Source organism: Mugil cephalus, chromosome 1 (assembly GCF_022458985.1).
Source record: "Mugil cephalus isolate CIBA_MC_2020 chromosome 1, CIBA_Mcephalus_1.1, whole genome shotgun sequence".
In the NCBI taxonomy this organism is placed as follows: Eukaryota; Metazoa; Chordata; class Actinopteri; order Mugiliformes; family Mugilidae; genus Mugil; species Mugil cephalus.
The window spans coordinates 14,199,775-14,225,444 of NC_061770.1; the positions used below are offsets into that span (position 1 = coordinate 14,199,775).

Sequence of the window (25,670 nt, forward strand, 5' to 3'; positions counted from 1 at the left end):
AAAGTTGTAAGAATCCAAAGACAGGATACAAACAAACACACACATAAGTACATGCACGTACCCATACAGTCGATGCACAGACCCCGAGAGGGGAGAGAAATACGACCAACAGCTCACGGCTGTAACAGTCATCAGACTCCTTCCAGAAGTTTTTTAAATCTTTGCACAGTTCTGTAAATTATAGACAGGACAGGGCACTACAGACTAATGGAAAGTTTTGACCTGGTACAGCATTTTAGTCAACCATGTTACACTGGTATAAAAGAAGAATCAGGCAATTTATTTATGATGCCCAAACTCACCACACAAGTACTACACTGTCTATCTCTATATTTTTGGATAAGAAAATGACAGAGAGACAAAGGTGAAGAGAAACAGAGTTTTATTGTAAATCAACCAGACACCACTGATCATCAGAACTGAGTACAATTTAAAGGCTCTGTTAACCTTTTAGCTTTCCCAGTTAGACACACATTACACCATTGAGTTACAATGAATTTGCACACAGTGATTCAAACACAACAATACACAAACTATGCCTTAATCACATATATGTGAGCTGAGCTATTAGGATTTAATACAGTGAAGATATGATAGTAACATATAATGGTTTGAGTTTAAATGATTATGATCTTATTTCCTTTTGCTTCCCATGATGTCTCATTTCTTCATATTAAGAAGCCAGTAACAATGAACAGTGACTAAGTAACAAACAAGAATGTGATGAAAACCCATCCAAAATCACAATATTTCATAAAATTACACACTGAATATTATAATTAACATTAAAACCAAACCACCACTAATTAGACCTGAGAACATAGGAATGAGTCTGTATCTGATACCTGAATATCACAAACATGACATTTTAATAAATCACATCTGATGGTCAACAACAAAATTACACACATGCTTTAAAGTAGTGATTTGGTTGTGTATTGTGTATGTGTCATATAAAGCTGCAAATGGAAGCGAGTCTAAAAAAGAGAGAAGGATGATCCCACTAAAATAAAGATATACTGGGTCTATAAAAGCTGAGTACAGGCCTGAATAAGCAATAATTCATGTGTATGTACTCTTCTAATTTATTTTAGGCATTAAAATAGTGTCAAGTACATTAGAGTTTTTGTAGATTAAGGTTTTCTGTTCTATTAACGTTCACTCTCACTGTTTATTTCCTTTTTCAGCTTCAATCTTCAGCTTCACTTTTTCATCTTCTTGTTCAAGTTCCTTTTAAATTAAGAAGAGCAGTAAACAGTGTGAGATGTGTTTCAAAAACACTAAAAACAAACAAACACACATTAAAAATGAAATGAAAATGGAAAAAACAACAATTGGAAAATGCAACTACCTGCAAAAAGAGACTAATAGAACTTACATCCCAAGTTTCTGAAAGGTTTACATTTTTAACTGCTCCTTCCTTCACATTGATTGTAATGAACTGAAGTTTGTCACTGTTATTCAGTAGAACATTTGGCCTGACAACAACCAGTATCCGTATTATAGTTCACATACCAGATATAAATCTTACCTCAGTTCTTCAAATCCATTCTTCTCACACCATCCACTAAACGATCCTGTGGCAGTGTTGAGTTTTGTCTTATCAGTGTTCTTCCAGTAAACCCGAATGATGTTCTCAAAAAAGCGCGCTGGAAGAAAGCTGTGCACCTGACAAGAAGAACAGCAACATAAGTTAGTAAATGAAGATGTAGCCAAACTCATCTTACAAAGAATTACAAATTGTTGTTGTAGTTCAGACTTGGGATTCGTTGATTTGGTATGCTTGATTAGGGTTCTCCTTTCCATAGAAATATGTGTCAGCTAGAGGGTCCTTGTTTTTCATCCCATAGTCAAAAGTGACGACCTAAAAGAAGAAGTGTGAGATAAAAACTTGTGTTTATATTTAATAATGAATATTTGCCAGTGAAGGCAAGAAAACATGTTACAATCAAGATTTGAAGAAAAGTGTAGTGAAGAGATTATATGAAACACTCACAACAACTTCAAAGTCATCAGGTGAAATTTTAGCCTCGAGGGCTTCATTCAGTTCCTTTTTCCAAGTGTCTTTAGCATCCTGACAGACAGGACAGAGATGTGTATCTTTATATTTATCTTACCATTTTTTATTATTTGTTTTTAAATCTTCTTAATTGTGTTTTCTTACTGGGTTTCTTTGGCTTCCTGGGTGGTCCATTTCCTTTAGGTTGGGAAGGGTGAAAAATGAGAGGACATTCACATTAATTTTTAGTTGGTCTCTGAAAAGAAGTCATCTTAGGAAACAGAAAGGGAGGAAATTGATGCTGTTTAATGGGCTGTCACCTATCAGGAGCCAGCTGCTGTACTGATACACAGCAAATAAGGATTTTCTCCAAATATATAACATGAGAATTTGTGATGCTTGTATCCTTTCTATTGCCATTACTACATCCCTTTGCTGCGTACAGAGATATCAGTGAGAAATTATAAGACAAAACACTTGCAAATAAGTGCAATTTCAAAATGTTTTACTGACTTCACACACAAACTCAAATAGACAGTGTGAAAATGAAAATGAACGTAAACACCTCTCTACCCACCATGGCTTCACCAACAAGCTTGTACAGATCCCGAGAGACGATTCTCTTTAGAATCTCTCTTGCCCCCTTCAGATTTTTGGATTCTTCGGATTCTTCTTGCGATTCATCTTCAGATTCTTCTTGCGATTCATGTTGCATTTCTTCTTCAGATTCTTCTTCAGATTCTTTTTTAGATTCAGAGTAGAGTATGTATTCGAACAAGTGATCTGCAGAGCAAAAATAAATGAAGTGAAAGTTCACTTTTCCCATTTATCATTTTCAACACTCACCAAACACTGATTTTTCCCCTCAAGATTATTTACAGTATACCACCTATCACTGGTGACTGTTCAGGTCTCTAACCTCAAGCACTCCTGAATTTAGTCTTTACATTACTACTACTAATCTGTGTTGCACTGCTTGGGAAACTTTCTGTCTTGCACCAGATTTTCTTAACCATCTTATCCCTGAAACAGGTGTACTGAAATCTGTGAACAGTATATCATCACAGTTGTAATGTGTGCCTACTTTCTAAGCAGCATATCGTATTTTTCATTTTCTTAAAATATTTTGAGGCGTAAAACTTACATTGCTCAAAGTAATTGAATAAGTATTATTGTTGTATTAATATATTCATTGCACGACACCGTATGTATGACCCTCTGATTGGGGACTGAGCCCCTAAAAGTCTGGTCCTCTGATCGTCTCTGATGTTTGAGACTTTGTCCTGCTCTTTGTTGGATTTAAGGTCAAACTTGTTAAAAGTGGGAACATATAGTGTGAAACAAGGAAAAAATGAGAAATGTTCATAGATCAGGAGCCAAATAGTTTCGTGTTGAAATGTCTGATAGCTGTTCTGATCCTCATCAAGACATTTAGATGTTTTAGGCTGTGACATCAACTTCAGCACCTCAGTAGTAGATCTCTATGTGATTAATAACTTCAACGTCATCTAACACTGATAATACTTAAACTAATTCAGAAATTTGACCAATGGTTTTCAAACCATGTAGTATATTTTAAACATGAAAAAGATGGCTTCCACTGACCTGTCAGCTTGCTGTAGGCCTCCATGTTTTTTTTGGCTGTAGAAAGTTTGAACTTTCCTTTCCTTTCGTTTCCCTTGAACCTCCTGTTTTTTGAACCTTGAATCTTGATGTGATCATTTGCTTTCATGAAGGCATCTTTGATCCTGATAAACAGACCCAACAAACAATGTTAACATTATAACAGTTAACACAATAACAGTTTTCATCCAACAGAACGGAGAGAATCAGAAAATCAACTTAAATAAGCTACAGCAGGTCAGAAGATCATGCTAATAGCTATAGAGTACCAACAAGGGAGGGGTACTCACATGATCTCCACACTCTTGGTTACTCTGTGCTGGTAGGCTCTTCTATGAAGGTAGTTCCTTGTATGGAACATGTTGTACAGATTGCCCACCTCCTGTTGAGAGTAATGAGTATAGTTTAGTCACAGATAATCAGGTTAATTCATTGTTGTTTTAAAGAAGATTAAAATCAGGAGTAGACACCTTGTCTCTGGAGCAGATTTGCTTCTCCCCCTCCACATCACAAACCCTGGCAAACTTTATGAAACGCCAGTGGTCGAAGTTGTTCTGGATGCCCAGGTGGTGGCAGTCCCTGAAGTGAGAAGATATATGAGTAGAAATGTACTCTATGTATTATGTTAAACTCTTCAAACCTTTAGAATGTAAATTAAAACTAGTCAGGAGAATATTTTAATTATTCATGGAAAGCAATTCACAGTAACTCCTCACTATGCACCACAAAGTGAATTGTTCTAAAGCGTCTCCACCTGGCAAAGTAGTCAAACTTGTCCACATCAATGCCGTTTCTCTTGTTGGACACAATCTCATAGAGGAAGGACTTGTCCCTCGTGCGTCCTTTCACTGTATTAGTATTATATTATATTACTATTAGTGACAGTACCTCAGCCTGAGCTGCTTCAGGATCCTTTTGAGGACCGTTAATCATCTCCTTGATGAAGATTTCATCATTTTCGTCCAGGCTGTAAGGCTTCATCCTCATCACTTCTCTCAGTTTATTAGATTTCACCAGTTGATCAAACATTTCTATAGAAGCATCCTCATGCTACAAGGTATGAGAAGTTTAATGGTCAGAGATTAAAAATAAAAATGCAGTAGTTCGCATGACATTACTTGATATGTGGGTAAGGTGAAGACAAAATCTGACGACATGTACAAGCTCTTTTTCTGACAGGCCCATTTCTCTTTAAATCTGTTCAGTTTATTTTAAGTGTTATGTGTGTCTCATGTTTAAATTTAGAAAGATTTTGTGTTGAATTGATGTTGAGCAATAATTACCAATGTCAACTTCAAGATTTCCTCAAAAGAATTTTATTAAGAATTTATCAAAAACACACACATACAGTCAACACACAATCACGCATATTGTGCTGCAGTTTTGTTCTATGCTTTTAACTTAAACATCAAATACAACAGAAATAATAACCTTCCATTCCTTTTCGTCTTTGCATGCTTCAGGAATGAACATGCTATCAAAGAGGTGAGAAAAGGGGCCGTGTCCTAGATATGGAGAAAAAAATAAATAAATAAATGAATAAATAAATGTTGATATAAAATATATGAAATAAAAGACTACACGTTTTCAGAATGACTTGAGACTGTGATAAAGAATGATCTAAAATACACTATGGAATATAATTCTCCATCAGTGTAAATTTAACACTGAAGTGACAACATCTGAGGGAACATTTATTTCCTTCCTTCATTAAAAGGAGAAACACACAGCACATCAAATATATTTTCCTCCTCCAGGGTTCGTCTAAAGGTGTTAGGTTAAAGGTTATTGACCTTTTGTTGTGTATTAAAGTATCAGCTGTTAGGCGTCAGCGTCTTCTTGTCTATACAAGGACAGTGTTGGAGCTGAATGTCAGGGGATTCTAAAATTGGCGTCTGAAGCTCCCTCAGAATCAGCAACATTTTTATGACGCTGTTCTTCCTTTTAATAAACCTTTTTGAATGCACAATAGACTTTATTTGTTATTATCTGCCACATCAATAAATACATGTAGAAGTAGAGACGTGCGTATCGCTTACCCAGGTCATGACAAAGACCTGCAATCTGGACACAAAGGATGTCTCTATCAGTTATGTTGAGTTCTGGTTGCCTTGATTGCAGAGCTTTTGCAAGTTCTCCTGCTAAGTGTGCCACCCTGGTAAACATGATTATGCCTCTACTGTCTGTTAACTTTGAATTCATTTCCTCAGTTGGTTCTTTGTCGCACATCAGTCTTTCCCTTAATCTGGACAGTGTGCTGGTGTGTCTCCATGAGTACGTACCCGATGGAGTGTTCAAAGCGGTTGTGGCATGCTCCAGGGTAAACAAAATAGCCCCCTCCAAGCTGCTTGATGTTTCGTAGTCTCTGGAACTGAGGTGTGTCAATGATTTTGACAAGAAGTGGGTTTAACTCCACATGACCATGGATGGGATCATTGAACACCTGGTGAAAGGAAATAAAACAATAAAATAAGACACAGTAAAGTTCTCACACAGATGTCAGTTAGAACTGTACTCTGAGGACTCTGAACTGAAGACTTAATGAATTTCATAGTGAAATCTGAGTCATTACTTTTTCCAGTCTGAACATCCTATTTGTTGTAGAGTGAGAATGGACTCAACAACAGAAAATAAACACACACAATCTTAAATCTGTGGTTCATTCACTGATAATAGCCTCACTGGGCAGCAGTAGCTCAGAAGGGAGGTAGAACTGTTGTGGAATAACCGAAAGGTTGGCGGTTGGATTCCGCCCTATCCCTAGTCTGTCCGTTGTGTCCTTGGGCAAGACACTTAACCCACCTTGCCTCCAGGTGTACGCTCCCTGGTGTATGATTGCGTGTGAGTGACGTTGGTGGAGGTCGGAGGCTGTAGGCGTAAACTGGCAGCCACGTTTCCGTTCATCACCGTTGTGTGACTGTGTGAGCGAGTGAATAATGAATACTATACAACTGTAAGCACTTTCAGCATCTAGAAAAACGCAATATAAATCCAGTGTATGATTATTATATTACCTTTCCTTGTATTTCATTGCCACTTTCACTTCCTGCCATTATAATCCCTAGATAAAATGAGATATAAATATAAAACAAGAAGGAACACAAGAGAGAGTAAAGACATTCAGATTATTGTTGTTACACTGCATTGTTGCTGCATTATTGTTTTACAGTTTTTACAATACAGTCATGACGTCTTAGGAGTGACTATCACCCTATGCCTATTGAACTCAGATAAGTAAAACTAACATCTTGAAGACTGCTGGCAAGGTTTTTTATTTATTTATTTTTAACGGCACACAATTTATCCACACACACACACACACACACACACACACACACACACACACACACACACACACACACACACACACACACACACACACACACACACACACACACATTTTTTTTTTTTTTTTACTGAAACAAGCTAAGTTTTATATTAGCTGACAATGAAATTATTTAATCAATTAAGAACAAACCACAAAACTCACCTCTGGATAAATCTTCAAGTACTTCTTTTTACAGGGATGTCCACAAAGATGTCAGATATCAAATCTGCCTCTCACTCATGTAGAACTGACGATCACTGAGAAGATACAGTATTTCAGGATAGTCTGATGAATAATATTCTATACCAGAGTTTAATACAACTGATCAGGACAGAACACACAGACAACTACCTGGGGTTAAAATACCAGCCTTTTATACCTTGACCACACCTACAGGATTGGTCAGTAAAGAAGGAACACAAGACAGACGAAACACATTTAGGTCATTGTTGATACACAGCGTTATTGCTTTATATAGTATTTACAATGTTGTCATCAGGTTTTAGGAGTGACACTCACCCTATGCCCATTGAACTCAGATAAGCAAGACTGATCTGAACAGCGAGCAAGGTTTTGTGTACACAGCTAAGAGTACACAGTTTTTGTTTGTTTGTTTGTTTTTACCAAGAGAAGTAGGCTTTGTATGAGCTGAAAATGAAATTATTACCTTGACCACGTTGACACCTAGGGGATTGGTCACTGCCCTTATTCTGAAAACATTTCACATACTTCATATGATGGCTTCCTCATTTCTAACATTGACAGACAACACTGTCATCAATTCTTCAATAAATTTATGTTTTTTTAACATTTTCAAAGAAAATTAATGTGTGTATATATTTATACCACCTGACACGGACTTTGTTGACCTGGGCAACATTCGAGCAGTATGATTAATTTTTGTGTGGTCTCATTGTTCCTAGGCCTTTTTCATTTATATTAAGTAATACCCTCTATTGCTCCGAGGGCATGTTGCCTGTTCAGAAGTCTATAAGAGGAAGAGCTGCACTGGCCACTTTATTAGGTACACCTGTTCAATCACCAAGCATCAGAATGGGGAAAAAAGGGGATTTACGTGACTTTGAACGTGGTGTGGTTGTTGGTGCCAGACGGGCTGGTCTGAGTGTTTCAGAAACTGATGATCTACTGGGATTTTCATGCTCAGCCATCTCTAGGGTTTACAGAGAATGGTCCAAAAAAGAGAAAATATCCAGTGAGCAGCAGCTGTGTGGATGAAAATGTCTTGTTGATGTGAGAGGTCAGAATAGAATGGGCAGACTGGTTGGAGATGATAGAAAGACAACAGTAACTCAAATAACCACTCGTTACAACCATGGAAGCAGAATAATATCTCTGAACGCACAACACGTCCAACCTTGAAGAAGATGAGCTGCAGCAGCAGAAGACCACATCAGGTGCCACTCCTGTCAGCTAAGAACAGGAAACTGAGACTACAATTCACGCAGGCTCACCAAAATTGGACAATAGAAGATTAGTCTTTAGGTCTTTAGTTGAGGCTGCTGGTGGTGGTGTAATGGTGTGGGGGATATTTTCTTGGCACACTTTGGGCCCCTTAGTACAAACTGAGCATGGTTTAAATGCCACAACCTACCTGAGTATTGTTGCTGGCCAAGTCCCTTTATGACCACAGTGTACCCATCTTCTGACGGCTACTTCCATAATGACAATGCACCATGTCACAAAGCTCATATCATCTCAAACTGGTTTCTTGAACATGACAATGAGTTCACTGTACTCCAGTGGCCTCCACAGTCACCAGATCTCAATCCAATAGAGCACCTTTGGGATGTGAACAAGGTGCACCTAATAAAGTGGCCAGTGAGTGTATCTGTGTCAGCTGAGGTCAGCTGAGATGTTGTGGCTCGTAATTCACGCATTGTGCTTGGTAAATGGTTCCTTTTGTGGGATGCTCGATAGGAGGGCCTGATATAATGGAGCTGCATCCTCTCCGTGGTCTTTATGATGCTGCATGTCAGCGTAACCGGTCAAGCAAGCTCTGGGTCTCTCACCATCTCTTTACTTCTCTCTCCAATAAAACCGTAAAAGATACTGAACAACTAGATTGTTTCTCAATCTATCCCTGTCCTGAAGGAAGCTGAAGACTAAAGTTTCCACAACAAGAGTCAGATTAAAAAGATGTTGAAGGATCTCCCCCGGCTCAGAAGCACAGGCCCTGAGTAGTCGTGGGGACAGTGTGTCTGGACCGGCTGCTTTGCTGCCATCCCACACCTCCTTAGTGAAGGATGTACCATCCTTCTGCTTCTACTTCACATTAGCTGTATTTTTCTCCTTTTCCCCTTATTTGGTCTGTCTCTCCCTGTTAGCTATGCGATAGAAGGTAGAAGCAGGGATGCTGCCGACACAAAGGAATAACTGGCAGGTACCTTCTGGCCTGTATTAATGTCCAGTGGTTCAGCAATGTGATCCTTAACTAAGTTCAGGTCATCAGGCAGCACAAGGCCATGAAGGACTTCAGGAAGTTGTCAACCACCATCTGGTATCTGTGGTAATTACAAGATTTATGGCAACTGAAAGTATGACAGAGATCTTTTATAAGGACCCAAGAGAAGTTTATGGAGCTCCAGATAAGAAAAAGAAACTTACAGCTTTCAGTTGAAGCATCATAATCTAAAAAGCAAGCCAACAACTACACGGATTAAAATAATTGAGGCTTTTCCTCATTGGTGAGTGAAAGAAGGGACTCAGAGCAAGCAAGGATGTTGCCTTAAGACCAATCAAACCTACAAAGTACTACCAGCAGTGAAGGCAAACTGTGCCAAAACGTTACACTTGAAAAACACCACAAAAGACTAGTAACAGTTATCTGTTCGTCCTACTCTCAAAAGTACCATTAGCTGTGTGGCTAAGAAGCTAGCAGGAACTAGCACCATTGTACAAAGCTGATCTTCTCCTGAACCAGAATGATCAGTTACTCTACATTGTCATGTCAGTGTGAAAAGATTTGTGTATGATCAGATAATGCTGAGCTTGTCATTTTGCCAAGTTTCACCACTTCAGCTCTTCTTTTCATGCACTGGTTCTCTAACATGATCTGTTTATCACAGATGGCCTGGAAGCTGGCCAAAGCTGACGATTGGCGAGTCACGGAAATTGCTATCTAGATGATGAATTGTTTTGGACAAACATTTGTACCCTATAAGTTTGGTGTGACAAAGTTCATGTTTCTACTGGTCAAACCGAAAGTTTATCTGAGTTTCTACAGGTGGATCACGAATGTGATTGCTCATCTTATCTCTCGTGTTTAGCAAACAGCAGCCCAGTGGCCATAAAATATATAATGACCACGCGCTTGGTATCTCTTATCAGTTATTCTTATCATTATGAACATTGCAAGGGCGTATCTTTGTAATTAAATATCAATTAAAAGGACATTAAGGTCTTTGCACAGTCAAGTCTTGACATGAAATCACTGTAAGTGCCATAAACAACGTCTTTAAACAGGATCATTGCAGTAATTCACAAAAAACACATGACCAAAGCTGATCCTGTGTTGTGATAGTCAGTGAGTGACAGACTCATTTGTTAACGTTACTGCATGTTACTTGACTTGATTTCTGATAACTTTGCACAGGAATTACATTTATTTTCATTCGGAATTAATTAGAGTCATGAATCGACTGATTTTCAAGGTACATGCTCGATATGTTTATTCTGCCCATACATCTTGGAGATGTTTCTACAGTTCTTCTCTGCATTTAATCTGCCTTGATTGCTTGTAGGATCCCAGACAGACTCAGTGACGCTGAGATCATGGATTTGATTGTTTGATTGAAGGAATTTGGCTGTCTAGTTTGGGGTCGATGTCCTGCTGCAGAAAGAATCTGGGATCAGATCCCTCCTGAAGTCTTTAAAATCTTTGCACAGTGCTACACATTCAATTCAGTGGAGGAATAAAACATGGGTGATGAGTGATTCAGGAGGAATGGAAAATGTGACAAAATCTGTGTAAAAGCCTCACAGTTCCTGAGAATGTAGAAAGTCTGTGACTGATACCTGAACACAACAAACATGAGTTAAGGAACCACATTTGATGGTCAACAACAGAAAGAAGGATGATCCCACTAAAATAAAGATATACTGGGTCTATAAAAGCTGAGTACAGGGCTGAATAAGTAATGATTCATGTGTATATACTCTTGTAATTTCTTTAAGGCATTAAAATAGTGTCAAGTACATTAGAGTTTTTGTAGATTAAAGTTTTCTGTCTAAACTAATGTTTTTCATCACGTTCACTCTCACTGTACCAGTGTCAGAGTGTTTCTTTCCTTTTTCAGTTTTGATCTTCAGCTTCATTGGCCACTGTACAGTGAGAGATGTGATTCAAAAGCACCAGAAACAAACACACAAATTAAAAAAAAAAAAACTACTACCTGCTTTAAGAGACTGCTATAAGAAGCCTTGTAGTTGTTTTTGAAACACAGTTTCCAAAAAATTATCAAGTTGGTTGGGTTTGTCATAAAACGTTTGTCATAAAATGTTATTTGATTTGTCATAAAATGTTTGTCATAAAATGTTGTTTGGTTTGTCATATGCTGAAAAGGACCATGCACCAGACACTTTTATTTTTATCTTTTTTTTCTGTGTATGTGCCACATTGATTTTAAGTACTGTTGCATGGGTTGTAATTTTTTTAAAGAAATGTACAAACGTTCTGATCATTCCTCGATGTTTCTATATCACAAAAAACTGCTGATTTAACGGGGATGTAGAGTCTATAGATTTTTTTTTTTTTTTTTTAATTTCTTTTTTCATCGGACACTTTTAAGTTGTTTGAAACATACCGGACATGTTTCCCATGAGGTCCTTCTGTCTTCTAGCAGGTGTGCAGGCTGTTACGTGAGGCATGTGTCAGCTGATTCACCAGCTGATCCACAGCTGATTCACCAGCTGATATCAGCTGATAAATGTGGTGACGTTATCAGAGGCGGAGTCAACCTGTCCGCTCTTGCAGGTTGAGACCGCCCCATGCTGTCGGCCCGCCGCTGAAGGATGTCTCACCAGGCGTGTGAGAGCAAAAAAGCCTCCTCCTGCCGGTTCAGAGTTGTGTATAGACTCGCTTTCCACCGCTACCGCTAATCTCATAGAGGAAGGATTTGTCCCTCGGTTACACAACTGGTACGGCCACAGAGGAGGCAACAGCAGAATAGTGGTGTTAGATACTGACACCTGCAGCACATATTAAAAATGAAAATGCAGTGGTTCACTTCTCAAGTACAAGATCTCTGGCTGCTTGTATAAATACATGCACATGACGGTGAACAGAAAATCTGACAACATGTACAAGCTTTTTTTTGGACAGCTCATTTTGACTTCTATGTTTTAATTCTTAATTCAAAAAGGTTTTGTGTTGAAATGATGTTTCTTCATCACAGCAATAATTAACAAATCATCTTCAAGATTGCCTCAAAAAAACACACATACAGTCACGCAGAGATATTGTGATTCAGTCTTGTTCTGGGGCCATGTCCTTTATATGGAGAGAATAAACAAATAAATAAATATATGCTGTATTCTAATGTTGTATCGGTACTAGAAAAAGACATCTCTGCATCATTGTTTATATCAGTGCAACATAATCAATAGAAGTCACAAGAAAGTGGCATGGAATAGTTTACATTCAAATATAGCTGAAAGCTTTCAATATATTTGAGAAAAAACTAAAAGACTAGTTTTTTGAAAGACTTGAAGAGATTGTGATTAATAAGCATCCAAAATCTTAATATGTAATGTGAAATATTATACTCATCTCATCTCATCTCATCTTCTACCGCTTATCCTCACTAGAGTCACCGGGGTTCCTGGAGCCTGTCCCAGCTGTCATCGGGTGAGAGGTTGCCAGTCCATCTCAGGGCTAACATAGGGTCAAACAACCATTCGCACTCTGGGAGGAAACCGGAGTACCCGGAGAAAACCCATGCAGACACAGGAGAACATGCAAACTCCACCCAGAAAGGCCTGAGCCAGGCATCAGTGCTAACCACGGAGCCACTGTGCCGCCCCATATATAATTCTCATTGTGGCATGCTCCAGGGTAAACAAAATAGTCCCCTCCAAGCTGCTTGATGTTTCGTAGTCTCTGGAACTGAGGTGTGTCAATGATTTTGGCAAGAAGTGGGTTTAACTCCACATGACCATGGATGGAATCATTAAACACCTGGTGAAAGGACATAAAACAATAAAATAAGACACAGTGAAGTTCTCACACAGATGTCAGCCAGTACTGTACTCTGAGGACTATGAACCGAAGACTTGATGAATTTCATAGTGAAATCTGAGTCATCATCTTTTCCAGTCTGAACATCCCATTTGAGTGAGGATGGACCCAACAACAGAAAATAAAGACACACACAATCTTAAATTTGTGGTTCATTCAGTGATGATAGCCTCATATTAACTTTCCTGGTGCTTTATCGCCACCTTTTCTTCTTGACGTTATAATCCCAAGATAAAGTGAGAAAATACAAATCAAAGAAGGAACACAAGAGAGAGAAGAGACATTCAGTTCACTGTTGTTACACTGTATTATTGTTGCATTGTTGCTGCATTATTGCTTTACATAGTTTTTACAATGTTGTCATCCGGTTTTAGGAGTGACACTCACCCTATGCCCATTAAAACTAAATACGCAAGACTGACATCTCGAGACAGCTAGCAAGGTTTTTATTTTATTTTTTCAAAAGCATGCACTTAATAGATTTATTTTTTGACTGAAACAAGTAGGCTTTATATTAGCTGAAATTTTAATTATTTAATCATTAAGTACAAACCATGAAACTCAAGAAAATCTTCAAGTCCTTCTTTTTACAGGGATGTCCAAGAAGATGTCAGATGTCAAATCTGCCTCTCACTCATGTAAATCTGACAAGTGCTGAGAAGATACAGTATTTCAGGATAGTCTGATGAATAATATTCTATCCCAGAGTTTAAAACCTATTAGGACAGACCACACAGACAACTACCTGGGGTTTTATACCTTGACCACACCTATGAGATTGGTAACTGCCCTCACTCTGAAAACATTTCACATACTTCATAGATAAGAGGAGAGAGAGAGATAATTATCTTAATTCTCACTGTATTAAATGTCTTCAAATCTTATATCAGGTTTATTCATACAGTATCAGTGTTCCCAGGCAGCATCCACTTTTTATTTAACTCAAAGTCATTGCAGCACTTAATAGTTAAACAAGGTCTTTTTCTGCTTGGCCATAATGCCTGCTCTTCAGACCATTATGTTACATTTTATGTTACATTCATACGGATGAAATCATTCCTTATAATATTCTTGTAAGTCATCTGTCCAAATCACAATTGTGATGTTAGCTGTCCATAACGATTAAATGAAATTGGTTAAATTATTTAATTTGTTAGAAGTCTATAATTATAGAGAGAAGTGCCTTCTGAGGTATACTTTCTTAGGAATCTTGCAGAAAGAGCTTGATGACTGCCAAAAACTCTGGGACAACCACATCACCTGTTCGTCTTTCCCACTGCCCTTCTCGTAATACTGAAGTCATGTTTGTATTTATCCCATGCACTGTGTGATTGCATGCAGTACACATTGCATTGCATTTTCACTTATGTACTTTTATTTATTACCAAAGACAAAGAAGTGTACTGTCATGGCTGAAATCTTTTTATGGGTACCGCACTGTAATTTTGTTTGTTAAAAGCAAATGATCATACTTTAAATAGAAAACTCCTACTATCTCTGCTTCTGCTGTATGCACCTCTGGGTGGAGTTTGCATGTTCTCCCTGTGTCTGCATGGGTTTGCTCCAAGTACTCCGGCTTCCTCCCATCTTCAAAGACATGCTAGTTAGGCTGGTTGGTGATTCTAAATCTCTAAATTGACCCTAGGTGTGCGTGTGAGTGCGAATGGTTGTTTGTCTATGTGTTTGCCCTGCGATAAACTGGCGACTTGTCCAGGGTGTACCCCGCCTCTCGCCCGATGCCAGATGAGAAAATTGGTGGAGTCAGCATTATTAGTAAAGTGAAATGACTTCTTAGCTGAAGTTACTGTTACATTATGTTCCATTTTTGTCTTGGCTTTGAAGTTTTAAATGATGAAATTGGCTGTACTTTGACAATTTTTCAATTTCTAACTGACTCTAGATGTAATGGAAGAGAATGTGGTTTCCCTACGCTACAGGAAGACCTGCAACAGTTTGAGACCATTCTGCCAGCTTTACCCTGTCTCTGTGGCGATAACAATCTTCAGGTTCATTTTGCCAACCTGCAGAGACAAAGTGAGACTGACTCCACCCACTGGACATAGCCTGTTGAACATTATGTGTCACTGAAAGACTTGCCTGGACTTAAAGCATACTTTATGATTGTTTGTCAGTTAAGTGTAATACCCCTGCAGAAAGTGAAATACTGGAAACTACAAGAAAACATAATGAGCTGTATGGAGGCACATCCTTGCATCCAGGAAGGCTTTGCGTTAGAGTGTCCTTCAAGCATTTTAAAGGATATTTTTTAACGTGTGAAACATTTCAATGAAACAATTAAGTCAGACATAAACCTTTACCAGTAAAATCTTGGCTTCGCAGAAGACCAAACCCTGGTGAACTTTGTATGCCATAATTCATAGCTTCTTGAAATTCTTCATAATTTAGTGAGATAGTAATCCTGATGACATTTGCCACAAGAAAGCGTGGAGTCTTTTGAAAGCTGAGCTACAGCTGCGGTTTTATTACTGCTGGAGGAACCTCCTTCAGCCCTGTCGCAAACATCAGGATATCCTCCAAAGAAAGGCTGAATTCTTGGTCTGGGGGGAGCAAACAAAAAATGTTGGACAACGTGTTCAATTATGGTTTTAAAATAATTTCTAATATGTTAAAATGGTCAAAAGTCATTTAGTGATCCTTAGTAGTGACCACTTTTTAATTTTTTTTAACTTGGTTTCACTTTTAGACACTGAAGTGACATTGTCCTTTACAAATCGCATATCTCTCCCACAGGAACTGCAAAATTTTGGCAAGTCCTCAAATTTGAGGCCACAAAATGGACGGAGTTAGCACGAATTGTCTGATTTTGTCCTTTCTGGATCAATTTCAGAGTAACATTATATATCATTAATACCATAAGACTGCAAATTAATTGTGTGTTACGTCAGATTATTTAACTTTACAGTCAGTTTTGTCAAAACTTTAGGCCTGTGCCATGATATTTTGTTCATTCGTTGGCTTCATAGGGGAAGTTGTCTTACGGCTGTTCATCACTGAACATGAATTACTTGCAGGTTAACGCTTTATTTAATAACTCGTAGCAGAGATAAGTCCAAGACTGGGTGACTGTCAACATCTCCAAGTTAAGCACTGAGCAGACAAGGTGCATCTCTCTTTAGGATCCTCTGTACACATTTACGTTGTGTGACTTTGCATCATCTTTTTTTGTGTTTGCTGGTGTTATGAGTCTATTTGCATGTGTATTCTTAAGTTGCAGTGCATTGAGCTCTCTCGGCCACCACTGAAACTCTCTATCTCAGATGGATTCATCCTGTCTTCTTGCTTTGTCAGAGGTTTATGCTGCTATCAGGACAAAGTTGTGTGTGTGTTAAATGCAAAGATAAACTGAAACTGTTTTTGGATGCCTTTTTCTTGCTGTTTTCTTGCTGCAGAAAGGAATTTGTTATCAAACTCCTTCCAGAAGTGCTTTAAATCTTTGCATGGTTCTGTAAATTATAGACAGGCAAGGGCACTATAGACTAATGGAAAGTTTTGACCAGGTACTGCATTTTAGTCAACCTTGTTACACTGGTATAAAAGAAGAATTAGGCAATTTATTTATGATGCCCAAACTCACCACACAAGTACTACACTGTCTATCTCTATATTTTTGGTCTGGGGATAAGAAAATGACACAAAGGTGAAGAGAAACAGAGTTTTATTGTAAATTAACCAGACACCACTGATCATCAGAACTGATCATCTATAGAGATACAATGAATTTGCACACAGTGATTCAAACACAACATTAAACAAACTATGCCTTAATTATATGTGACCTGAGCTATTAGGATTTAATAAAGTAAAGAAATGATTGAGTTTGAATGATTAGGTTCTTATTTCCTTTCGCTTCCCATGATGTCTCATTTCTTCATATTAAGAAGCCAGTAACAATGATCAGTGACTAAGTTATAAACAAGAATGTGATGGAAATCACAATATTTCATAAATATTTCATATTTCATAAAATTACACACTGAATATTATAATGAACATTAAAACCTAAAAGCACTAATTAGACCCCAAACACAAACTAAATATTCACATTAAATGACTCTGTCACACATTTGATTCACCTCTTTTAAAAGCCTCACAGTTCCTGAGAACATAGAAACAAGTCTGTGACTGATACCTGAATATCACAAACATGGCATTTTAAGAAACTACATCTGATGTTGAACAACAAAATTACACACATGCTGTAAAGTAGTGATTTGGTTATGTATTGTATATGTGTCATATAAAGTTGCAAATAAAAAAAAAGCGGGGTCTAAAAACAAGAGAAGGATGATTCCACTAAAATAAAGATAAACATGGTCTATAAAAGCTGAGTACAGGCCTGAATAAGCAATAATTCATGTGTTTGTACTCTTCTAATTTATTTTAGGCATTAAAATAGTGTCAAGCACATTAGAGTTTTTGTAGATTAAGGTTTTCTGTTCTGATTAATGTTTTTCATCACGTTCACTCTCACTGTACCAGTGTCAGAGTGTTTCCTTCCTTTTTCAGTTTTGACCTTGATTTTGTCCTTCATCGTCCAAGTCCCTTAAGAAGAGTAGTGTGCAGTGAGAGATGTGATTCAAAAGCACCAAAAACAAACAAACAAACAAAAAAACACATAAAAATTGGAAGATGTAACTACCTGTTTAAAGAGCCTGTTATAAGAAGCCTTGTACATGGTTTTGAAACCCAGTTTCCAAAAATAGCTACAAAGTATGTAAAATAGTTTAACACTATATTTAGTTGAGAATAGTACAAACACAACATATAAAATGTTGTTTGATTTGCCATATTTTGTAAAGGACTGTTCACAGGAGACGCCCCGTGTGTGTGTGGTTTCAACTATGTATTAGTTCAGTGTGTGCAGGTATTTTCTTCTAGGGTTTTGTTTTTATCCTTTTTTTTCTGTGTATGTGCCACATTGATTTTCAGTACAGTTGCAGTTTTTTAAAGAAATGTACAAACGTTCTGATCATTCCTTCATGTTTCTACATCACAAAAACCTGCTGATTTAACGGGGATGTATAGACAGAATCCAGAGGGATCAGAGACTAATAGAACTTACAGTCTGATCCCAAGTTTCTGAAAGGTTTACATTTTTAACTGCTCCTCCTTCCTTCACATTGATTGTAATGAATTGAAGCTTGTCACTGTTATTCAATAGAACATCTGACAACAAAGAGCATCTATATTATAGTTCACATACTAGATATAAATCTTACCTCAGTTCTTGAAATCTGTTGCTCCTGCACCATCCACGAAACTTGTCTTTGGCAGTTTCCAGATTTGTCTCATCAATGTTCTTCCAGTAAACCCGAATGACGTTCTCAGAAAAACGCTCTGGACGATATCTGGGCACCTGACAAGAAGAACAGCAACATAAGTTAGTAAATGAAGATGTAGCCAAACTCATCTTACAAAGAAATACAAACTACTGTAGTTCAGACTTGGGATTTGTTGATTGGGTAGGCTTTGGTCACGTCCTCCTTTTTGTAGAAATATGTCTCAGCTAGAGGGTCCTCGTTTTTCATCCCATAGTCAAAAGTGGCGAACTAAAAGAAGAAGTGTGACAGAGAAACTTGTGTATATATTCAGTAATGAATATTCCCAGTGGAGGCAAGAAAACATGTTACAATCAAGAAAACCTAAGATTTGAAGAAAAGTGTAGTGATTATATGAAACACTCACAACAACTTCAAAGTCATCAGGTGAAATTTTAGCCTTGAGGGCTTCAGTCAGTTCCTTTTTCCAAGTGTCTTTAGCATCCTGACAGACAGGACAGAGATGTGCATTTTTATATTTATCTTAACATTTTTTATTATTTGTTTTTAAATCTTCTTAATTGTGTTTTCTAACCTGTTGTTCTTTCTTCACAGATTTTTTTTTTCTTTTTTTTTCTTCTTCTTCTTCTTCCTTGAGTTTTGGAAGGATAAGAAGTGAAAAGTAGAAGACACAGTGAGTTACTCACTAACAAGAGGACATTCACATTAATGTGTCAATTTATAAAAGAACCAGTTTTCAGTCTGTCTGTCTTTTCACACTGATAGTTTTTCCCTCAAATCTGCTCCAGAGGAAAATACACTTGACACTACAATTTTGTACAAAACTTTTACTAACTTCATACAAACAAACTCAAACAGACAGTGTGTCAAAATGAACATGAACCCACCAGGGCTTCACCCACAAACTTGTACAGTTTTCGAGAGACGATCCTCTGAAGAATCTCTCTTGCCTCCTTCAGATCTTCTGTGTCAGAGTAGAGTATGTGTTCAAACAAGTGATCTGTAGAGCAAACGGAAATGAAGCAGAAGAAGCAGATCTAATTTACAATAGAAGCATTTGAAACAGCAGTTTTCCATTAAAAGTCATTTACAGTATACCACCTATCACTGGTGAGTGTGTAGGCCTCAAGCACCCCCAAATTTAGTCTTTACATGATTGAATGAATATTAAAAAAAGACTAGAAGCAGTAGTTATAACAATAATATTGGTATTATTATCATTCATGATAGTAATCATTATCATCATCATCGTGCTGTGAAAAGGTGTCTTATCACATGGCATAAGTCAGTGATTGTTGTTATTAATTGATCTGGAACAGTTGATTTTCTTGTCATTATTACTGACCCTTTGTTTGACCAGACTTTTAGGACTGAGCCCCTAAAAGTCTGGTCCTCTGATCGTCTCTGATGTTTGCGACTTTGTCCTGCTCTTTGTTTATTTTATTTTATTTTGATTTAAGGAGTTTACATGAATTTTGTGCTCTAACAAACCCAGTCAAACTTGTTAAAAGTGGGAACATATAGTGTGAAACAAGGAAAAAATGAGAAATGTTCCCTGATAATACTTAAACTAATTCTGAAAATTGTCAAATGGTTTTATATCTCTATTAGTAATGTGAATGAAGAAAACATAGTACGGGATGTACCACTGAAGAAAGAGAGGATGTTTTTAAACCATGTATTATATTTTAAACATGAAAGAGATGGCTTCCACTGACCTGTCAGCTTGCTGTAGGCCTCCATGTTGTTTTTGGCCTCAGAAAGTTTGAACATCTTCCCATTTGAACCTCGAATCTTGATGTGATCATCTGCTTTCATGAAGGCATCTTTGATCCTGATAAACAGAACCAACAAATAATAACATTCAGGAACAGTTTGCTGCATCTGATAGAATAGAGAGAATCATAAAGGAAATTAAATAAGCTGCAGCAGGTCAGAAGATCATGCTAATAGATATAGAATACTAACATGGGAGGGGTAGGAACTCACATGATCTGGATACTATCGTTTACTCTGTGTTGGTAGGCTCTTCTGTGGAGGTAGTTCCTTGTATGGAACATGTTGTACAGATTGCCCACCTCCTGTTGAGAGTAATAAGTATAGTTTAGTCACAGATAATCAGGTTGATTCATTGTTTTAAAGAAGATAAAAATCAGGAGTAGACACCTTGTCTCTGGAGCAGATTTGCTTCACGGGTTTCTCGTCATTGTCACTGGAGCAGCTTCGCTTCACGGGTTTCTTCTCCTCGTCTCTGGAGCAGATTTGCTTCTCCCCCTGTGCCTCACAAACCCTGGCAAGCTTTATGAAACGCCAGTGGTCAAAGTTGTTCTGGATGCCCAGGTGGTGGCAGTCCCTGAAGTGAGAAGATATATGAGTAAAAATATACTCTATATATTATGTTAAACTCTTCAAACATTTAGTATGTAAATTAAAAGTAGAAGTACAATATTTTAATTATTCATGGGAAGCAATACACAGTAGCTCCTCACTATGCACCACAAAGTGAATTGTTCTAAAGCGTCTCCACCTGGCAAAGTAGTCAAACTTGTCCACATCAATGCCGTTTCTCTTGTTGGACACAATCTCATAGAGGAAGGACTTGTCCCTCCTACGTCCTTTGTACGGCCACTGTGGAGACAACAGTAGAATAGTGGAGTTAGATAGTGACACCTGCAGCACAGATGATACTGACTGATTTCACTGTATTAGTATTATATTATATTACTATTAGTGACAGTACCTCAGCCTGAGCTGAAGCATTCTCCACAGGTTTAATCATCTCCTTGATGAAGATTTCATCATTTTCGTCCAGGCTGTAAGGCTTCATCCTCATCACTTCTGTCAGATTATTAGATTCCACCAGGTGATCAAACATTTCTATAGAAGCATCCTCATGCTACAAGGTATGAGAAGTTTAATGGTCAGAGATTAAAAATAAAAATGCAGTGGTTCACATGACGTTACTTGATGTGTGGGAAAGGTGAAGACAAAATCTGACGACATGTACAAGCTCCTTTTTGGACAGACCCATTTCTCTTTAAATCTGTTCAGTTTATTTTCACTATAATGTGGATTTCATTTCTACAGTAAAGGTTTTGTGTTTAATTGATATTGCTTCATTAGAGCCATAATTAACAATGTCATGATCAACTTCAAGACTTCCTCAAAAGATTTTCTTGAAAACACACACATATAATCACACACACAATCGCATATATTGTGCTGCAGTTTTGTTCTGTGCTATTAACTCAAACATCAAATACAACAGAAATAATAACCTTCCATCGTTTTTGGCCTTTGCATGTTTCAGGAATGAACATCCCATCAAAGAGGTGAGAAAAGGGCCCGTGTCCTAGATATGGAGAAAAAATAATAAATAAATGAATAGATAAATAAAATAGATAAATAAATGTTGTATTGTGTTGACATTAAAAAAGGTAATTTCTGCATCTTTGTTCATGTCAGTGAAACAAAAACAACAGAAGTCACATGAATATGCCTAGAAAAGTAAAGAAAAAGAAAATGGTATGGGATAGTTTCCATTAAATGTACATTTTAACTACAAAAAAAAAGACCACATGTTTTTAGAAAGACTTGAAGAGACTGTGATAAAGAATCATCTAAAATCTCAATATACTGTGAAATATAATACTGCATCATTGTACATTTTTACACTAAAACGATAACATCTGAGGGAACATTTCTTTCCTTCATTAAAAAGAGAAACACATCACATTACACAATAGATTTGTTATTATCTGTCACATCAATGAATACATGTAGAAGTAAAGAGGTGTGTATCACTTACCCAGGTCATGACAAAGACCTGCAATCTGGACACAAAGGATGTCTCTATCAGTTATGTTGAGTTCTGGCTGCCTTGATTTCAGAGCTTTTGCAAGTTCTCCTGCTAAGTGTGCCACCCTGTGTCAACAAATAGAGCATACACACACACACGCACGCACGCACGCACGCACACACACACACACACACACACATTGTTAACATGATGCCTCTACTGTCGGTTTACTTTGATTTCATTTCCTCAGTTGGTTCTTTGTCACACATCAGTCTTTCCCTTAATCTGGACAGTGTGCTGGTGTGTCTCCATGAGTACGTACCCGATGGAGTGTTCAAAGCGGTTGTGGCATGCTCCAGGGTAAACAAAATAGCCCCCTCCAAGCTGCTTGATGTTTCGTAGTCTCTGGAACTGAGGTGTGTCAATGATTTTGACAAGGAGTGGGTGTAACTCCACATGACCATGGATGGGATCATTAAACACCTGGTGAAAGGAAATAAAACAATAAAATAAGACACAGTGAAGTTCTCACACAGATGTCAGTTAGTACTGTAGTACTACTCTGAGGACTCTGAACTCAAGACTTGATGAATTTCATAGTGAAACCTGAGTCATTATTTTTTCTAGTCTGAACATCAAATTTGTTGTAGAGTGAGAATGGACTCAACAACAGCAAATAAACACACACAATCTTAAATCTGTGGTTCATTCGCTGATAATAGCCTCACTGGGCAGCAGTAGCTCAGGAGGGAGGTAGAACTGTTGTGGAATAACCGAAAGGTTGGCGGTTGGATTCCGCCCTATCCCTAGTCTGTCCGTTGTGTGCTTGGGCAAGACACTTAACCCACCTTGCCTCCAGGTGTATGCTCCCTGTTGTATGATTGTGTGTGAGTGACGTTGGTGGAGGTCGGAGGCTGTACTGGCAGCCACGTTTCCGTTCATTATCTTTGTGTGACTGCGTGAGTGAATAATGAATACTATACAATTGTAAGCACTTTGAGCATCTGGAAAAGCACAATATATATTGAATGCATCATTAAAATATTACCTTTCTTTGTATTTCATTGCCACTTTCACTTCCTGCCATTATAATCCCTTAGATAAAATGAGAAAATATAAAACAAGAAGGAACACAAGAGAGAGGAAAGACATTCAGATTATTGTTGTTACACTGCATTGTTGCTGCATTATTGTTTTACAGTTTTTACCATATTGGGTAACACTTTCTATGAAGGTTACTAGAAATGTCCGCTAGAAATGTCCGCATTTATTGAATGCCGTCAGATATTATTTTAATATCGTTTTTATTTATATTATTATTATATGTGGGAAATGTCATTCATGTCCTTAGATTCCTGACTTCTGAACACCCATACACCCACATCCTTTGTGCGCATTGTTCTTCTTACTCCACTCATACAACAGAATAATTCCCTTCATCGTTTAGGCTTTGCTTTTTCAGAATGAATCCCATCAAAGGTAAGGATAGTTGCCTTTCCTAGATATGGAGAAATATTTGTAGAAAATAATGATATAAATGTTGTAGTTGTGTTGCATTAAAAAGGTAATCTCGTGCTGCTTGATATGTCAGTGAAACAAACAAGAGTCACATGATAGCTGAATTAAAGAAAAAAAAATGTATGAGTTTCATTAAATGTACATTTTATCAAAAAAACCTGTGCTTATTAAAAGATCAAACCAATATACGTGAAATATAATTGATATTGTACTCTTTTCACTTAAAGTACTCTGATGGAAACATTCTTCTCTTGACCTCCTTACACATGATTTGTTATATCGTCACCAAATACTTAAAGGTGCACTTTAAGGTTGAACAAGCTCAATCTGGATCACAAAGATGTCTCTATCTTTTGTTGGCTGTTTGATTCATGTTTTGGTTTGCTAATGTCATGTGTCACAATGAGCATTAAAATCATCCTCTGATTTGGTGCTTTTCAAAGTATTTTTAACTGGATACATGTGCTGTTTGTCTTTGAGACGTACCGATGAGTGTTCAGCGTTGTCATCTCATGGCTGCCCTCAATGTTGTGTTGTATAGTCTTAACCTAGTTGTGTCACGATTTGACAAAAGTGGACTCAAATACCACTGGATGGGATCATTAAACACCTGGTGAAATGGAAATAAAACAATAATAGACACAGTAAGTTCCACTAGATGTCAGTTGTACTGTATTGAGGACTTGAACTTTGAAACTTGATGAATTTCATAGTGAATTGAGTCATTATTTTTCAGTTGAACATCACATTTTTTAGAGTGAGATAGGGTAGAATGAGTAGAACTGTCGTGGATAACGAAAGGTTGCAGTACGATTCGCTTATCACTAGTCTGTCGTTGTGTCTTGGAAAGAACTGTACCACTTTGCCTTCTAGGTGTACTGCTACTGTGTAGATTGTGTGAGGACATTGTGGAGGTCGGAGGCTTGTATGGCAGCCACGTTTCCTTTCATTATCTTTGTGTGATGCGTGATGAATAATGAATACTATACAATTGTAGCACTTTGAGCATTGGAAAAGCACATATTTCAGATGCATCATTAAAATTTACTTTACTTGTATTCATTGCCATTTCACTTCATGCCATTATAATGCTTAGTAAAATGAGAAATATAAACAAGAAGGTAAAAACAGATGAGGAAAGACATTCAGATCATTGTTGTTTCACTGCATTGTTGCTGCATTATTGTTTTACAGTTTTTACAATGTTGTCATGACGACTTAGGAGTGACTACCACCCTATGCCTATTGAACTCAGATAAGTAAAACTAACATCTTGAAGACTGTTGGCAAGGTTTTTTATTTATTTATTTATTTTTAACCGCACACAATTTACACACACACACACACACACACACACACACACACACACATTTGTTTTTACTGAAACAAGCTAAGCTTTATATTACCTGAAAACTAAATTATTTAATCAATTAAGAACAAACCACAAAACTCACCTCTGGATAAATCTTCAAGTACTTCTTTTTACAGGGATGTCCACAAAGATGTCAGATATCAAATCTGCCTCTCACTCATGTAGAACTGACGAGCACTGAGAAGATACAGTATTTCAGGATAGTCTGATGAATAATATTCTATCCCAGAGTTTAATACAAGTGATCAGGACAGACCACACAGACAACTACCTGGGGTTTAAATACCAGCCTTTTATACCTTGACCACACCTATGAGATTGGTCAAAAAAGAAGGAACACAAGAGAGAGGAAAGACATTCAGGTCATTGTTGTTACACTGTATAATTGCTTTATATAGTATTTACAATGTTGTATTACCTTGACCACACCTATGATATTGGTCACCGCCCTTATTCTGAAAACATTTCACATACT

At 37.5% G+C, this 25,670-nt stretch overlaps 1 protein-coding gene and 1 pseudogene across 2 annotated transcripts; both read right to left on the bottom strand.

Annotated features, from left to right (window-relative positions):
- Positions 1 to 365: 365 nt before the first annotated feature.
- On the bottom strand, positions 366 to 7,276 carry LOC125010648 (annotated as a pseudogene).
- Positions 7,277 to 17,221: 9,945 nt separating this feature from the next.
- On the bottom strand, positions 17,222 to 25,436 carry LOC125010684 (deoxynucleoside triphosphate triphosphohydrolase SAMHD1-like). Of its 2 annotated transcripts, XM_047589441.1 has the most exons (16): positions 25,278 to 25,436; positions 23,354 to 23,400; positions 22,628 to 22,788; positions 22,315 to 22,430; positions 21,785 to 21,858; positions 21,247 to 21,402; positions 21,034 to 21,134; positions 20,673 to 20,859; positions 20,496 to 20,587; positions 20,225 to 20,340; positions 19,394 to 19,506; positions 19,081 to 19,137; positions 18,913 to 18,990; positions 18,672 to 18,776; positions 18,447 to 18,583; positions 17,222 to 17,769 (listed from the first exon to the last, which is right to left on the bottom strand). In XM_047589441.1, exons 2-16 carry the CDS (start codon positions 23,390 to 23,392, stop codon positions 17,730 to 17,732), a joined length of 1,572 nt encoding a protein of 523 aa, XP_047445397.1. In that variant the 5' UTR covers positions 23,393 to 23,400; positions 25,278 to 25,436; the 3' UTR covers positions 17,222 to 17,729. The 2 variants fall into 2 exon arrangements, with proteins under 2 accessions (XP_047445397.1, XP_047445402.1); XM_047589446.1 differs by lacking the exon at positions 25,278 to 25,436 and having other exon boundaries at positions 23,354 to 23,611.
- Positions 25,437 to 25,670: the final 234 nt, after the last annotated feature.

Bases quoted from the DNA above. Each gene is read 5' to 3' on its own strand.
- LOC125010684 (XM_047589441.1), bottom strand. From the start codon at position 23,392: ATGGCAGGAAGTGAAAGTGGCAATGAAATACAAAGAAAG. The intron at 21,135-21,246 runs GTACTGTCACTA...TTGTCTCCACAG, and splicing joins ATGCTTCAGCTCAGGCTGAG to TGGCCGTACAAAGGACGTAG. The intron at 17,770-18,446 runs GTAAGATTTATA...ACTCTTCTTAAG, and splicing joins AACAGATTTCAAGAACTGAG to GGACTTGGACGATGAAGGAC.